Raw genomic sequence first — 18220 nt, forward strand, 5'->3', positions numbered from 1 at the left:
CTCTTTAAATGATTATATAAAACGGAACTGGAACAGTAAAGCATGATTAATCTCCTGTTTTATAATCATCTACCTAGATTTCTTTATCCACTGATCCGAGAGTGGACAACTCGCCTTTGTTTTAATCGGGAAGGAGCAGTACTTTCCTTTGACCCGCTACATCAGGATGTCAGGGCTGTGGTTTGTTCAAAAGAAATTCTTTCATTCCATGAATTTAGATGGGAAGGTTTTCAGAGGCGGTGATGGGATTTGAGTGAACGCACATGATCCTCATCCCGTGATCCAAGGAATGAAGCGTTTCAACATCTCTCTCTCTCTAGCTGACTGCTTGCTTGCAACGCATCTTTAACCATGGCTTCCCCCCGCTTGGAAACCTTCTGCTGTCCCACTAGGGATGCAGCTACAGATTTTGTACTGGGTTTCCAGCCTGTCTTCTTCAATGCCATCTGTGTCGCCAGCGCCAGTCTGAGTCTGATTGGCACCCTCTGCCAGGTCTTGCCGAAAAGGAGACTGGGCTACCGTAGGTTCAGCCAGTACCCGTTGCAGAAACCTTCAGCATCCTCTAGGATCCTGTTGATTATCAGTATTTGTGATATTCTAGGCTGTATAGGTAGGTGACACAGCACTTTTAACATTGTTTTCTAAGTTGAATAAAATATTGACTAAGATACTATTGACTAACGCCCATGGTGACTCTGATTTGCAAGAACGTATTGCTGTTTTATTCATGGTGTTCAACTTGCGAGTTATGCACGATGCCTTTTAACAGTGGGGGTTGGGTTGTACAAAAGAAAGCAAAATACTACAGTTGCTGGAAATCAGAAACAAAAACAAACCCTAGAAAATTCTATCAGGTAGCATCGTTGGACATTTCCGATAAAATGGGATTGATTTTTAACTTAAGTTTAAGTGTCACAAGTAGGCTTACATTAACACTGCAATGAAGTTATTATGAAAAGTTGCCGCACTCTAGTACTTGTCTGGGGATGCTGAGGGACAATTTAGCATGGCCAATGTCATGTCCAGCATGTGTCTCGGACTGTAGGAGGAAACCAAAGCAACTGGAGGAAACCCATGCAGACACGGGAAGAACATGCAGATTCCACACAGACAGTGACCCAAGCTGGAAATTGAACCTGGGTCTATGGCACTGTGAAGCAGCAGTGCTAACCACTGTGCTACTGTGCCATCCTTAAAAGGGACCTGAGGGGCATTGTCTTCATGCAGGGGATGGTGTGTACATGGAAAGAACTGCCAGAGAAATTAGTTGAGGCAGGTACAACAGCAACATTTTAAAAAGCATTTGGCTAAGTACATGGATGGGAAAGAATTAGAGGGATATGGGCCAAATGTGAGCAATTGGGACTAGCTGGGAGGGCATCATTGACGGCATGGACCAGTTGGGCCAAAGGGTCTGTTTCTGTTCTGAATCACTCGATGACGCTATGTAATTGCATAGTTACTTTTTGAGGCCTTGCATAATATGGTATTAACCGTAATTGATGTTGGATAACATTACATCAGGTACATGTGAAAAACAAATGTTACAAGTACTCCCAGTTAAATTTTTCAATATCAAAGCCTCTAAATGAAATCCACTTCAAAATAATTCCTCATTGGTGATAATTAGGTGTAGTAATAGGAGTTACCATCAAAGGCTGTTGAAAAGTGAGCTGATTAAAATGCAGAACATTTTCCGTTTGTCCAAAACAACACGTGGCTCTGCATTTTGGTTTATAGATCAATATCACTGAATGACAAATAACTCCAAGCTATACGTAGCAAAGACTGTTTAGTTCTAAGATAACCTCTTGTGCTATTAGATAAGACACGCACAACTATAACACCAATCACTAAAGGTTGAGCCACGGGTTAGCAAGACCGCTATTTTTTTAAAAAAGCAAACCAGGCATTAGGCTTTATTTCGAGAGGGGTAGAACTGAAAAGTTAACATGTCTTATATACCTATCAAACCTTGATTAGAAAAACGAATCATTGCGGATGCTGGAATCTGCAACAAAAACAAAATGCTGGAAAATTGGGTCGGCCCTGAGGAAGGGTCACCCGAACTCAAAACGTTGGCTCTATTCCCTCTCCACAGATGCTGTCAAACCTGCTGAGATTTTCCTTGATTAGACCATGTTTGGAGGACTGCGTGCAGATCAGGTTGCCATATATAAAGGATCTAGAGGCATTGGAGTGGGTGCAGAGAAAGGTTACAGGGAAGTGCGTGCACGTGCGTGTATCTGTCTGTGTATGTTCTGTTTGGACGCACAGTGATTAGGCCCCCGTATAGTTATATTCCCTTGTTGCACACTTAAGTCACAAATAAAGATGATGAGTTATGTTCACGTCATCAGTTATCTTTTGTTACACTCAATAGAATGGAAGAGGAATAACAGAGGGGAAGTACAAGACCAGCTGTGCTAACATGTGACAGCACCTACATCTCATCTTTCCCATCCCTCACCAAGTAGCCATGCAATCACTGGAAGAGGTTAAGACTTTCCAGACCAATTTAGGGGTGAAAAAAGACTTGGAAAATATCTCTGCCTGCCCTGGAATTGATCGACCAAGCGAGATTCCCAATACCTCATCTGCTTTCTATTGGTATAGTGTTGGCCACAATCAACAGTTCACAGAATGGCTCCAGCACTGAAGGCCATTCGGCCTATTGAGTCCATGCTGATTCTCTGCAAGAACAATTCAACTAGTCCCACTCCACTGCCCTTTTCCTCATTGACTTGCAATATCTTTTCCCTTTAGTTGCTTATCCAAGTTCCTTTTGAAATGATTACATCTGCTCCACTGCCCCCTCAGGCAGCACTTGCCAGATCCTTGCCACTCACTGTGTTTCTTAAAAAATTAGAGCTTTATCTCATGTTGCCTTGGGTTCTTTTTGCCAGTCATCTTAAATATAGGCACTCTGGTTCTTGACCCTCCAGTCAAAGGAAAAATTCCTCACTGCTCTGTTGACACCCATCATGACTTTGGACACCACAATCAAATCATTTTTTTTGATACATTTATGGAATGTGGGCATCATTGGCTAGACCAGCATTTATTGCCCATCCCTCACTGTCTTTGATAAGGTCATGGTGTGCAGTCACCTTGAATCCCAGCAATTCATGTGGCATAGGTATACACATGGGAGGGAGGGAGTACCAGGATTTCTACCCTGAAACTGTGAAGGAATGGCAATATATTTCCAAGTCAGGCTCCAAATGATTTGAAGGGGGCCTTCCAGATGGTGATGTTCCCATTTGTCTGCTGCCCTTGTCCTCTTTTCTGAGGAGAACAACCGCAGATTCTCCTATCTATCCAAGTAACTGAAGTTCTCATCTCTTGGAGCATCTATGTAAATCTTTAATTGTCTTGAAGTCTTCACATCCTTCCTAAAGTGCAGTGCTCAGAATTGGACATGATTCGTCAGTTGAGGCTTAACCAATGTTTAGAACTTTGCACATGACGGTAGGACCAAAGTTAAAGGCCACAAACATAAGGTAGTCACTGATAAATTCAAAAGGAAAACCACTATATCAGTTAGAAAGTGGAACTTGCTACAATGTTTGAGGCAAATAGTATAGACTTACTTAAGGGGAAGCAGGGAAACACACAAGTGTGTAAGCAACACAGGGTGCACTTATGGATGTGAATGAAGAAGGGGCAAGTTTGTGTGGAGCATAAGCACTGGCATGAGCCTGTTGGGTTGAGTCATGTCTGAACCAAGTTAGGGGATGTGGGTTTTAAACAAAAAGGAAAGATGTGGTTTGCACATGTAGATTCAAACTAACAACAACAGATTTATTCCAGGAGCTCTGCCCTATGCAGAATACAAACTGAAACTAAAACAGTAGCCTGTGCAACACCCTAACAACATCAGTATAAAATCATGTGACTAGTTCTTCAAGCAATCATGCAACTACTTAAATATATGACAGGTTGGATGGTCTGTTTCTGTGATTGTATGTACCTTGTAGAAGTTGATCTGAGGCTTAATTCTCACTTTATGCTGAAAATGATCAGAGTTTTGGCTGTACAATTGTCAATGTCTAACCTCCAGCCTCAGATCTTCTAGTCTAGTCAATGGAGAAAGCAGGAAATAGCTGGACTTCATTCATTCTTCAGTTAATGTTACAACCAGCATAAGGGACAGGCTAATGTTTCAGCGTTTTCATTGAAACTTTATCTCTTTTTTAGAATCCCCATCAGCTATGAATCTCCAAGCTATGCCCTGTGATTCTCCCTATGATATTTTCCCTTCTTTCTCCACTCAGCTTCTATACCGAATAGCTCCTCACTGCAGCTGCTTTCAATCCCTCTAATTCACGCACTGAATGAAACAGTAGCCTGTTCCGAAGATCAGGGCCACTCTTCGAAAAGGGACGCCTCCCAAGGTCTATCTTGGTTCTTTATGAAGTTTTAACTCCGGTTGGGGACAACATATCTAACAATGGTTTATTTTGAATGCCTTCTAAGTTTATTATTAATTCATTAGATGCAGACATCGCTGGTTAGGTTAGCCCATCTCTAGTTGTTCTTGACAATGTGGTGGTGAGCCACCTCCTTGAACAGCTACAGTCCTCATGGTGTAGGTCCACCCATAGAACTGTTCAGGAGGGAGTTCCAAGATTTTGACCAAATGACAATTAAGGAATGGCAATATATTTCCAAGTCAGGGCAGTGAGTGGCTTGGAGGGGAACTTCCAGGCTGTAGTGTTTCCTGCTACCCTGTCCTGGTAATTGTCGTGGGTTTGGAAGATGCTGCCTAAGGAGCCTTGGTGAGTTCCTACAGTATATGGTGCACACCGATGACACTGTGTGTTGGTGGTGGAGGAATTGAATGTTTGCGGAAGGGGTGCCAAGCAAATGGGCTGCTTTCTCCTGGATGGTTTTGAGATTCTTGAGTGTTGTTGGAGCTGCACTCGGGCAAGGGGAGAGTATTCCATCACACTCCTCACTTGTGCCTCGCAGACGGTGGACAGGCTTTTGGGAAGTCCAGAGCTGAGTTACTTGCTGCAGAATCCCTAACCTCTGACCGTGCAGCACCTTCTAACTCCATGATTGTTACCACCTAGAAGCACGGGGGGCAGCAGACGCATGGGAATAGCACCACCATTTGAAGTTCTCCTCCAAGCCACACCCCATTCTAATTTGGAAGTATATTGCCGTCCCTTCTTTGTTGCTGGGTCAAAATCCTGGAACTCTTTCAAACAGCACGGTGGGTGTACCTACACCACGTGGACTGCAGCAGTTCAAGCAAACAGCTCACCAACAGCTTGTTGATGGCAATTAGGAATTAGCAATAATTGCTGACCTAGCCAGTGATTCCTGCATCTCATGAATGAAAAAAAAAGTGATATGGTGAGTCCAATTCGGTTTCTGGTCAATAGTAATCCTGAGAATTTTGATTATGGTCAAAGGTGACGCTGTACTGATTTTTTTCATTTGGATCTCAATAAGGTTTCATAGGTCACAGTATTTGAGCAGTAGTTAAGAGGGAACAATTGGGAATTACATTCATCTGTAAACCCATGGGGAGGGCTTTAACTCCTGTTCAATGCACTTAGAGCATTGTTGACAAATGACTGACTCAAACCCCGATGAAAGGAATTTGTCCACTCATGTTTCCTCCCATGCACCATTCCCCAACCTCACATTGGCTCTTCAATCGTATATATCCGAGTATCTGGATACCGCTTATCTCTCTGTTCACCTATCAGAGGTTTCTATTGTCTTGGGGTTAATGGCCTACGCCGGAGACTTTGCAACTGATGGCTTTGCTGACTGTTTTAAAACTTGATTATCTTGCTCTTTTTGCTGACTTAATTAGAAGAAAGAATGTACCCATTCTATTCAAGTCCCCTAGCCCTCACAACCTATCCAATAAAAGCAGCGCATCCATATAGATGAAAACAAATCCTTTCCATTTTCTTTTGCCCCAATCTAATTTTCACACAGTGAGTTGAGTAAGTCTGGAATTCACTGCCTGTATGGATGGTGGAAGCAGACGCACAGTAACTTCCAAAAGGGAACTGAATATACGCTGGAAAAGGAAAAAAATGCAGTGCTACTGGGGAAAGAGCCAGGGAGTGGGACTAAATAGATAACACATTCAAAGAGTTGGCGCAGGTATGATGGGCCAAATGACCTCTTTTTCTCTCTGTATAGCCATATTTTCTTTAAGATCTACATGTTTCTGAAATTAAAGTCCTGCCTCTCTCAGCCCACCATGCACGCTTAAACTAATAACAAACATAACAATCTCTCCTTGAACCATTTCCATGAGCTTCATTTCATCCATCATGAAATGAGGTCCAAACCTGTAGACCATAGTGCTCTAAATGAGTCCTCATCAAGGCTTACATTTGATCATGCTGGTAAAACATTCTGACGTTCTGTTTGTTTTGGCAATGGGGAGGCGGTAACCTCATGGTATTATCACAAGACTAATAATCTAGAAACTCAGCTAATATTTTGGGGATCGGTTTCAAATCCTGTCACAGCAGATGGTGGAATTTGAATCCAGTGAAAAAGAAATATAACTGGAATTAAGAATCTACTGATGACCATAAAATCATCATCAATTGTCAGAAAAATCCATCTGGTTCACTAATGTCCTTTACGGAAGGAAATCTGCCATCCTTACCTGATCTGGCCTACATGTGACAGCAGAGCCTCGGCAATGTGGTTGACTGTCAACAGCCTTTTGGCAATTAGGGATGGACAATAAGTGCTGGCCCAGCCTGCAACGCCCATGTCCCACGAATGATTTTTTTAAAAATAGCCTGTGGTAAAGGGCTTGTGAATCTTGTAGCAAGCATTAGGTGTTCTGAGATCATTAGAAATCAAAGTTTCTTTCTATTGTGTGATACTTTTGTCAAATAAATTGCATGAATGAGGCTAAAGTATTTGGAAAACAAAAATAAGATCTAAAGCAAAGTAAAAGTTTATTTATTAGTCACAAGTAGACTTACGTTAACATTGCAACGAAGTTACTGTGAAATTCCCCTAGTCACCAAAATCTGACTCCTGTAAGGGTCAATGCACCAATCAGCACGTCTTTCAGACTGTGGGAGGAAACCAGAGTACCTGGAAGAAGCCCATGCAGACACTGGGAGAATATGCAGACTCCACACAGTGACCCAAGTCAGGAATTGAACCCGGATTCCTGGCCCTGTGAGGCAGCAGTGCTAACCACTACGTTGTCTCTAATTGAAGTTGATAACTTTTTTTGGGTGGGAATATGGGAAAGGCCAGCATTTATTGACCATCTCTAATCAGCTTCTTGAGCATAACTGGGTAGATTGCTAGGCCTTTTTGGGGTGGTAATTAAGAGCCAACAATGTGGCCTGGGGTCACACATGGGACAGACTGGGTAAGAACACCAGACTTCCTTCAGGAACAGAAGTTGGTGATTCAGATGAGTTTTTGCACCAATCTGACATCTTCATCATAGAATCCATTACAGAATCCCTACCGTGCAGAAGGAGGCTATTCGGGCCATCGAGTTTGTTGCTCCTGACAGTGAACATTGTCACTATGCAAATAACAGAATCATATAATGGCATCTTGTCAACAGTTCAATAGTTTCATTGTTCCCATGATTGATGCTAGCTTTTTATTCCATATTTATTTATTTGCCTGAATTTAAATTCCCCAGCTGCATGGTGGGATTTGTACTGATGTATCTGGATTACCAGGTCAGTGATGTTAGGACTATTCTACAGTACCTACTTAAGCTTCTAGAGTCAGACATACATAATATTTCCAGGACATTATTTCTAGTCCTCATTGTACAGTTATGCATCCATGAATTGGAGTATATTTTGAGGCAACAAAAGACAGTTGGTTGAGAATTGAGATAAGCTGCAGCAAGGAGTGACGTCCTGTTTTTAACATTTTTGGGGCGAAGCAGATGGATTTTTGGTTGTGTCGGAGTAGGTGTGAGACTCTGATTCAGGCAGAGGGACTGGGAAAGGGTCGGATTAACACATGAGCTCCTGAAAATTGGAAGTTGAGTTTGCGGAGTGCTGCGCCTGTCTCCAGCTTCTCGGCATCTGGGAAGCACAGAAACTTCTGGTGCAACAGAGGATGGGCCTAGGGGAGCTGTAAGTGCTAACAACAGAATCATTGGCAGCCACTGCTTCCAAAGATACAGGAACAATGTTTACAAAGTGAAATAGTTCAACTCAATATTAAATTTGGGAAGTGTTCGTTCTGTTTTTCTCTCTCTACAGATGCTGCCTGACCTGAGTATTTTGAGCGTTTTCTGTTTTGATTTCAGTTTGCCAGCACCTGTATTAGTTTTGTATTTGTTTAACTTCCTTAGTTTTATGGACGCCCTTTTCCATCTTTTGGTGTGAGACCATCTTCCTGATGTAGATTGTGATGGTTTGGGGGAAAAAAAAGACTTCAATTTCTCTTGTGCCTTTCACCAACTCAGGATGACCTACAGTGCTTCACCATCAATGACATACTCCTGAAGTGTAGTCACGTCATGCAGAAAATGTGACAATCAGTTTGTGCACAGCAAGCCCCCCCCCACACACAGTAGTTAGGTGATTGCCTATGGTTTTATCGCTAGACTATTAGTCCATAAACTCGGCTAATGTTCTGGGGACCTGGGTTCGAATCCCCCCATGGCAGGTGATGGAATTTGAATTAAATGAAGTATCTGGAATTAAGAATCTACTGATGACCATGAAACCAATTGTCAATTGTCAGAAAACCCACCTGGTTCACTAATATCCTTTTGGGAAGGAAATCTGCCGTCCTTACCTGGTCTGGCCTACATGTGACTCCAGAACCAGAGCAATGTGATTGACTCTCAACTGCCTTTGAAGGGCAACTAGGGATGGGCAATAAATGCTGGCCAGCCAACGATGCCCATGTCCCACAAATAAGTTTTTTAAAAATCTATCTTAGGCTTTAGTTGAGGCATAAACGTTGGCCAGGACACTGGGAGGGCTCCTCCTGCTCTTCAGAATAGCATTGCGAGATCTTTTATGTCCAACTAAATAGAATGATATAGGCCCTTGGTTCAATGTCTTCTATACCACACTGAAGTGCCAATGTGCTCAAATCCCTGGAGTGGAAGTGGTAACTCCTACCTTCTGACTCGAAGGTGGGAGGGCTTCACTGAGCCATGTTTGACACTTCTACACAGAAGAAAGCCCCGCACCATTTCCTAAGCACAACTACCGATGGGCAAGAAATGGCAGCCTTGCCAGTGAAGCCCACATCTCAAGAATAAATAAAATGTCAAAGAAAGTCATAAAGGGTTAGATAGGCTAGATTCAGAAAGAATGTTCCCGATGGTGGGAGAGCCCAGAACAAGGGGTCAGTTTGAGGATAAGGGGTAAACTTTCTAGAACTGAGGTGAGGAGAAATTTCTTCACCCAGAGGGTGGTGAATGTGTGGAATTCAGTCCCACAGAAAGTAGCTGAGGCCAAAACGTTGTGTGATTTTAAGAAGAAATTAGATATAGCTCTCGGGACTAAAGGGATATGGCAGAGCCAGGAGGGGAAGAATCAGATATTGATTTTGATGATCAGCTATGATCATTATAAGGTAAAAGTAAAGTTTATTTATTAGCCACAAGTAAGGCTTATATAAACACTGCAATGGAGTTAGTATGAATGGCAGAGTCGGCCCAAAGGGCTGAGTGACCTCCTCCTGCTTCTGGTTTCAATGTGTTAACATTACTCTCTAATCACTTGTACTGACATAAGAACATAGAAATTCAGATCAATCTCTAGGATAGGAGCTAAAGTAGAGCAGCAAACCACCAATTCTGAATACATATGATGTCTCTTGCCTTGAGCATGGATACCATTGATAACACTGCACATTCTGTGAATCAACAAAAGCTTCTTCCCTGACGTTTTGGTTTACTGAACCCCGTTTTTTCATTCCGATTCTTCGCTTCCATAGATCCTTGTATCCCTCTCCTCTGTTAGGGGATTGATGCCACATTCCTTGACAGAGGGAAGTTGATGCTTTTTGGTGCTTGCAATCTCCCAAGAAACGCTGGGTAGAATTGGGGGAACCCATGGCATTGGTCAACTTCAATGGGACCAGAAGATCCTGCTGCGGAGGACAGGGGAATTCCACCCTTGGCCTTTCTCAGAAGGATTGCCAATCTCCCCATTTGAAGATCTTGCTTTGGAGTTCTCTTCAAATGTCACTCCCACCTGGACAGCTTCAACAAGGATCCACTCCAGGGTTTCAGTCTCATCTCCTGAGATTCCTTTCCCCAGGTCTCAGGGTACATCCAAGCTTCATCTTGCAAGCATAATTTCAGATCTTCAGCTGTGCCAAGCAAAACACCATTGCTCTAAAAGGCTCACAGCAAGGAGTCACCAACCTTTGGCTGCCCACTCAGATCTTCTGCACTCCTCTCCAGCCACCTTAGCTTCAAGTCTGCTCTTTACAACTTTCTCTTTAACTTGAAGCCTCTGACTCTGCTCCTTTCATTCAACTTTACTAATCGTAGAATCCCTACTATGCAAAATGAGGTTCCAGAATAGAGCGTGGGATAGTGGTCAGTGCAGACTCAATGGGCCGAATGACCTGCTTTTGCGTTGTAGGATTCTATGCCTAAAAGAAGGACATTCAGTTGACAACAGTTCCACCTAGACCCTATTCCTGTAACCACAGGTATTTACTGTGCTAATCTCCTTGACGCTAAGGGGCAATTTAGCATGGCCAATCTTGGCCTATTGGAGGTGAAAATGAACAAACTGCACACGTACAGCCGTTTCCCAGAGGACGCATCGGCTGAATTCTGGAGATCCGCCAGGAAATATAGTCCCCAAACTTCGATTTGAGCGTAAGGTAAGTATGGGAGTTGTTCACAGAATGTGATGATTAAATATAGCAAATTGCTTTTTCTTTTAACATCACAATACATTCAGATGCATTTTATTTGACTTGAAGTTCTGTTCTGCATCTTTTCAATGATTCTCCCTCCCCCCACCCCCTTAGCAAGTGCTCAATATTCTCTCAAACAAGGTTTGCCTCTTTCTTTAAGGAATAATAACCAGAGCTTCAGTGTGGCTTGGCTTCCCAGATTTTGTTACAAGAATCTCAGTTAATGGAACTCAATCCTGGCCGACAGCTTTCTGTGTCTCCAGTGCTGTGAGTAGGATTGATCTGCTACTGAAGCTTCAGTGCTGGTTTAATATTGCCAGCTCTGCTTTACAATTACTAATAATACAAATTGGTTTAATTCCACCAACAACTGAAATATTCTTTTTTCCCTCTTGCCCAGCAGATTTGGATTCAACTGTTCTATAGTGCCACCTTCTGGTGGTTGTTCTGCTACGCCGTGGATGCTTACCTTGTTGTAAAGAGATCTTCTGGATTAAGGTAACTTTACAAAAGATCATCATTATTGGCAACTAGCGGCACAGTGGCACAGTAGTCAGCACTGCTGCTTCACAGTGCCAGGGACTCGGGTTCAATTCCCGGCTTGGATCACTGTCTGTATGGAGTCTGCACATTCTCCCATGTCTGCATAGGTTTCCTCTGGGTGCTCCAATTTCCTCCAACAGTTTGAAAGACGTGCTGGTTGGGTGTATTGGCCGTGCTAAATTCTCCCTTAGTGTACCAAGCAGGCACCAGAGTGTGGCAATTAGGGGATTTTCACGGTCATTGCAGTGTTAATGTAAGCCTACTTGTGACACTAATAAATAAACTTAAACTAGTTTACAGGAGTTTTGTACATTGTAGCTATACGTGACTTGCAAGTCGTAACATTAAAGGTGCTAGCACTTTTTAAAAGTTTCAATGCTTAAAGGAGTCAAAATGCTTGTATGTATCAGGCCAAGATATAGAACATAGAACACTACAGCACAAACAGGCCCTTCGGCCCACAAGTTGCGCCGATCACATCCATACTTACCAAGCCATAGAACTATCTGTAACTCCCAATCCCGTTATGATCCCACAAAATGTCATCCAACCACAATTCGAACATATTCCGCTTTTCTTAAAAACCAACATGTGGGAAAGAGAGAGCTGTTCCTTTGGGATCAGTGCCCTTGATTCCACTTGAATCATGCTAGGATCAGCATCCTGGCAAATTGAATAACTGGGGCCATGGATAGGGCTTTAAACTAAATAATGGGGCAGTGGGGGGTTCATTTGCATGGAAATTTGAAAAACCAACGTGTAAGGAGAAGGTAGGCATACATGTTAATGATGAGCTAATTGTTACCGGACAATGAAGGGACAAAGCATGTGACTGTTATATTAAACTGGGGAATTGTAGAAGGCTAGGGAAAATTCATAATGGGACAAATTTCAATGGCATGTAGCATTAGGAATAAAATTAATGAGTTAACAGGACAATTTGAAACAATGGGGTATGATTTGATGAGGATTGCTGAGACATGGTTACAAGGTCTGGGACTTGAATATCCAAGGGTACTGAGTGTTCAGAAGGATAGATAGAAAGGGAGACGTGGTGGTGTAGCTTTGTTAGTAAAGGAAGGGATCAGTGCTGTAATGTGAAATTATGTTGGTACTGGAGATCAAGATGTGATATCAATCTGGGTAGAAATAAAAAATAACAAGGGAAAATAGTGTCTGGTAGGAGTAATCTATATTAATAACGTCATTCCACAGTGGGCACAGTAAGAAGTCTCACAATGCCAGGTTAAAGTCCAACACGTTTATTTGGAATCATGAGCTTTCGGAGTGCTGCTCCTTCATTAGGTGAGTGGAGGTTACTTCACAAACACAGCATATATAGGCGAAGACACAATTGCAAAATGATTACAGATTAGAACGTGAAGAATGGTTGGAATGTGAATCTTTACAGGTTAGTGTGTGTGGAGAGAGGGGTAATCACAGGTGAGAGAGATGTGAATGAACTCAAACCAGGACAGTTAATAGAATTTTGCAAACTCAGGCACTATGATGGGGGTAACAAGTAGTGTGACAGGAATCCAAGATCCTGTTGAGGTCGTTCTCATGCATGCGGAACTTGGCTGTTAGTTTCTGCTCAGCGATTCTGCATTGTAATGTATCTTGAAGGCCGCCTTGGAGAACACGTACCTGAAGACTGGAGGCTGAATGGCCTTGACAGCTGAAGTATTCCCTGACAGGAAGAGAACACTCCTGCCTGGCAATTATTGCACAGTGTCCGTTCATCCGTTGTCATAGTTTCTGCATGGTGTCACCAATGTACCATGCCTTGGGGCATTCTCTCCTGCAGCGTATCAAGTGGATAATGTTGGCCAAGTCATATGAGTATGTATTATGCACATCGTGGGTGGTGTTCTCACATGTGATGGTGGTATCTGTTTGATGATCCGGCATGTCTTGCAGAGATTGCCATGGCAGGGTTGAGTGGTGTTGTGGTCACTGTTCTCCTGAAGGCTGGGTAGTTTGCTGTGAACAATGGTCTGTTTGAGGTTGTGCGGTTGTTTGAAACAGTGGGGTGTGGGGATGGCCTTGGCAAGGTGTTCATTGTCATCAGTTGAAGACTTCAAAGAAGATGTCATAGTTTCTCCGCTCCAGAGGAATACTGGATGATGAAGATTTAAAACAAAAATGAAGAAGAATTAGTTCAGTCAAGGGGTCATGAATCTGTGGAATTCTCTAGCCCAGAGTGCAGTAGACTTTGAAACTCTAAATAAATTTTAGAAGTTCGACAAGTTTTTAATTCATAGAGGGATGAAGGTGGAGATGAGGGCAAGATGATATCAGCCATGATCATATTGAATGGCGGAGCAGGGTCTAAGAGCTGAATTGCCTACTCCTGCTCATAGTTCTTATGTTCTTATGTTAAAGAGGGTCAACACTAATTGACATTGTATTTATTGTGGAGGTTTCAGATACCAGGGGACACAATTAAGTGGGAAGTGAAAAGATCAGGAATAAGAAGGGAAGTAAGTGGACCATTTAGCCCTCTCCCAGTGACAGGTAGAAAAGTTATCAGGTAAGCCTGATGTGTAGAGTGCAAAAAAAAAGCAGTCAGATGTGAGCTAAGAGATCAAAGGATATTACGAAAAGGTGGGATTGACACTAATTGAAAAGGGATCAACTTCTGTCATTTTCCTAATAACCCATGTTTCTATGATATCAGGTTATAGTCATTAGAATTATTTTTCTTTTGGAAATGTCCCACGAGGCAACATTAAACATGTAAACATTCTCGGCATGTCTGCCAATTTGGCTGTCTTGCGATTCCTCCCGTTTATAGACATCATTTTGTTTGATCCATGTGGGAAATTTAAATGTGCAAAGCAACTGTTCCAATTTTCCACTGAAAATATTACGATAAAAACAATAAACTCCTGCAAACTGTAGCCTTGAGTGCTGGGTTCTGCAATGCACAATATTGAAACCATTAGCGCTGCTGTCAGTAGCTGTGCTAGATTAAACCACAAGGGAAAGCATTGAATCATTAAAACCGTTCTGTTTACCCCATGACCAAATACATTTTTAATATGCGAATAGTCCCCAGTGATGAAGAATGTTTCCTATCACTTGGAGTGAAATCATACCTGCTGGTATAATTGTTTCTACTGTTGGGGGAGCTGCTTATTTCAGATATTGTTATACATTTCCAATCTTTCTAAGTAATAGAGTTAAGGAGTAATACTCAGCTTCCTTTATTCCTGAGGGACGTATCATGATCTGTGCTGAGTAGGGCCATTAAATAGATAACTCCTCAAGATCAGTCTGTGATTGGACTTGATGGCAATTGCAAGCAATCAGTTCCGTCTCACATTATGTGGCTGCTGCCAACTGATGTGGATCAAATGAAGCCTCAGAGATATCAGTAGCCTTTGAGAAACACTTACCCAGTTTAAGTAGAACACCAGTTGGATGATTAAGATCAGCGCCTGAATTTCGTGCTTCCCCTCCAGTGGGATTTTTGGGGTCGATGTGGAGTGTGAAATTGAATGGAAGGGATGTCCTCAGAGACCCCCAAACTTACAGCTATGTTATCTTGACAAGCAAAGCCTGAAACAGGCTGTTCATCCTTGCCCCAATTACTGTTTCTCAGCCAGCCTCACCTTCAGGGCTGTTGGGAGGATTTCTGATCATTGCAGTTCCAGTACTAGCAGCTCTCCAAGGTGGGAGTTCCCCCCAAGTAATGGATGGGGGCCTACCTGTAGCCAGTTCATGCTCATTCGAGCATCAAATCATCATTACTGTTCTGGCAGAGTAGGAGGTCTTTTTTTATTCATGGGACATGTGTGTCACTGGCTGGCTAACGTTTATTGTTCATCCATCGGTGCCCGAGGGCAGTTGGGAGGCTGGTGGGGGAAGCCCGAATATGAATTGGCTTAGACCTAGGGTAGGAGGTGAGGGGTTGGGGGCACCTCTGTCAGAAGCCCTCTTCTGACTCTGTGTTCCTTGATGTCTGGCCATTGGACCAAGCCCCCTCCTCAACTGACCCTCTTGCCGAAACCCTAGATGCCTAATATGCACAACCCCCCATCCCTCTCCCCCCACTCCCAAGGCTCTCTCTGCCCTTACCGCTCTAGGGCCTCGAAATCCTACCATGCCATCTGGTACTGGGATTTAGACTCTGGCATGTTGAAACATTTCCTCTTCTGATCATTGCAGTTCCAGTACTACCAGCTCTCCAAAGTGGGAGTTCCCCCCAAGTAAGGGATGGGGGCCTACCTGTAGCCAATTCATGCTCATTCGAGCATCAAATCATCATTACTGTTCTGGCGGAGTAGGAGGTCTTTTTTTATTCATGGGACATGTGTGTCGCTGGCTGGCTAACATTTATTGTTCATCCATCGGTGCCTGAGGGCAGTTGAGAGTCAACCACTTTGCTGTGTCTGTGGATTCACATGTAGGCCAGACCAGGTCAGAACGACAGATTTCCTTCTCTAAAGGACATTAGTGATACAGATGAGTTTTTCCGACAATTGACAATGGTTTCATGGCCATCAGTAGATCCCTGATTCCAGATCTTTTTTATTGAATTTAAGTTCCACTCTCTGCCGTGGCAGGATTAGAACCCAAATCCCCAGGACACTAGCTGAGTTTCTGGATTAATAAAGCAAAGCATAATCCTCCACAATTTTCACCAATTCCAGTGTGATGCCACCACCAAACACATCTTCCCTTCATTCCCTCTGTCAGCATTCCGCAGAGACCGTTCCTTCTGGGATAACCTAGTCCAATTCTCCACTATACCCAACACCTCTCCCGTCACTCATGGCACTTTCCCATGCAATCGCAGAAGGTGTAACATCTTTCCCTTTATCTCTTCGATGTTTACAATCCAAGGTCCAAAACACTCATTCCAGGTTAAACAGCGTTTCATTTGCACCTCTTTCAATTTGGTGTATTGCATTCGCTGCTCCCAGTGTGGTCTCCTCTATATCGGAGAGACCAAACATAGACTGGGTGATTGCTTTGCTGAGCATCTTCGGTCTGTACACATTCAGGAGCCTGACCTTCCAGTTGGTTGCCATTTTAACACACGATCCTGCTTCCATGTCCATATGTCTGTCCTTGGCCTGCTACAGTGTTCCAGTGAAGCTCAACGCAAACTGGAGGACTAACACTTCATCTTCTGATGAGGCACTTTACAGCCTTCCGGTCTCAACATCGAATTCAAAAACTTCAAATGATTTGCTCTACCCCACCTAGACACTGTTGTTTTCCTTCTATTTTATTTAAATTTTTACTGCTCTCTACCTTTTATTTCTTTATTGTCTGTCTTCATTTTTCTTCTCCCCCATTCTTTCCCCCTACTTTTTCTCCCCCTTTGCTTCCCCCTTTCTAAATTGTACCTCTGTCCCAACCATTCCTCTCCACCTCCCCACCGCCCCCACCCCCACCCCCACCCCCAACATCTTCATCTCTCACAGCTTACCCTCTCATTTTACCTTCTCTGCCATCTGGCCATTCAGACCCTTTATCCTCTCTGTGGACAGCCATTACTAGTCTTTTCCCCTGGTTTCTGTGGCTAATGACTCATCTTTCATTCCCTCACCCTGCAGTATAAATATCTCCCACTTTCTATGCCTTTTAGCTTTGACAACGGGTCATCTGGTCTCAAAACGTCAGATCTTTTCTCTCCTTACAGATGCTGCCAGACCTGCTGAGATTTTCCAGTATTCTCTCTTTTGGTTTCAGATTCCAGCATCCGCAGTAATTTGCTTTTATTCTGAGTTAATAGTCTACCGATAATACCACTAGGCCATTACCTCCCCCTGTTTGGTTCATCATGTATGCACTGGCTCTCCAAATGAGCATTATAACTTTGTGCCACCCCCCTGCCTTTCTCTGTACACCTAGCCATTTTTTCTATTCAAGCGATCATCCAATGACCTCTTGAATGCCTCAATTGAACCTGCCTCCACCACAGGGAGGCAGTGCATTCCAGGCTGCTACAGCTCACTGTGTGAAAATGTTTTTTGTCACATCATGTTTGCTTCTTTTGCAAATCACTTTAAATTTGTGCCAGTTCATTCTTGATCCTTTTACAAGTGGGAACAATTTCTCCCTATCTACTCTCCCAGCCCCTCATAGTTTTGAAAATCTTTCCCCAATCTCCTCTCAGCTGCCTTCTCTGGAATCCTGATTTCTCCAACCTGTCCTCGTAACAGAACCATTCTTGTGAACAGAGTCAGCGGGGAATGTGTTCCCTGCCACCCCTTTGAACGATGGGAAGGGAAACCTCTGCAGAAATGACTATATCAAACAGTTAAGAGGCGGGAGGAAACGGTGAATATATGAATGCTGTATTTGATTTGATTTATTATTATCACATGTATTAGCATAAAGTGAAAAGTATTGTTTCTTGTGCACTGTACAGACAAAGCATACCGTTCATATAGAAAGAAATTAGAGAGTGCAGTGTTACAGTCATAGCTAGGATGTAGAGAAAGGTCAACTTAATGCAAGGTAGGCCCATTCAAAAGTCTGACAGCAGCAGGGAAGAAGTTGTTCTTGAGTCGGTTGGTACATGACCTCAGACTTTTGTATCTTTTTCCCGAAGGAAGCAGGTGGAAGAGAGAACATCCGGGTGCATGCTGTCCTTAATTATGCTGGCTACTTCGCCGAGGCAGCGGGAAGTGTAGACAGTGTCAGTGGATGGGAGGCTGGTCTGCATGATGGACTGGGCTACATTCACAACCTTTTGTAGTTCCTTGCATCCTTGGGCAGAGCAGGAGCAATACCAAGCTGTAATACAACCAGAAAGAATGCTTTCTATGGTGCATCTGTGAAA

The 18220-nt window shown here is 43.2% G+C and overlaps 1 protein-coding gene across 1 annotated transcript in view; it reads left to right on the plus strand.

The window, feature by feature from the left end:
• Positions 1–243: 243 nt before the first annotated feature.
• Positions 244–18220, plus strand: part of gpr143 (G protein-coupled receptor 143) — a 61432-nt gene continuing 43455 nt past the window's right edge. The window contains exons 1-3 of the mRNA XM_080197954.1: positions 244–610; positions 11036–11142; positions 11279–11373. Of these exons, the coding sequence (XP_080054080.1) occupies positions 352–610; positions 11036–11142; positions 11279–11373 (461 nt within the window). The 5' untranslated portion in view covers positions 244–351. The remainder of the gene's footprint in view (positions 611–11035; positions 11143–11278; positions 11374–18220) is intronic.

Source organism: Carcharhinus amblyrhynchos, chromosome 10 (assembly GCF_965287045.1).
Source record: "Carcharhinus amblyrhynchos chromosome 10, sCarAmb.v2.hapA, whole genome shotgun sequence".
Lineage (NCBI taxonomy): Eukaryota > Metazoa > Chordata > Chondrichthyes > Carcharhiniformes > Carcharhinidae > Carcharhinus > Carcharhinus amblyrhynchos.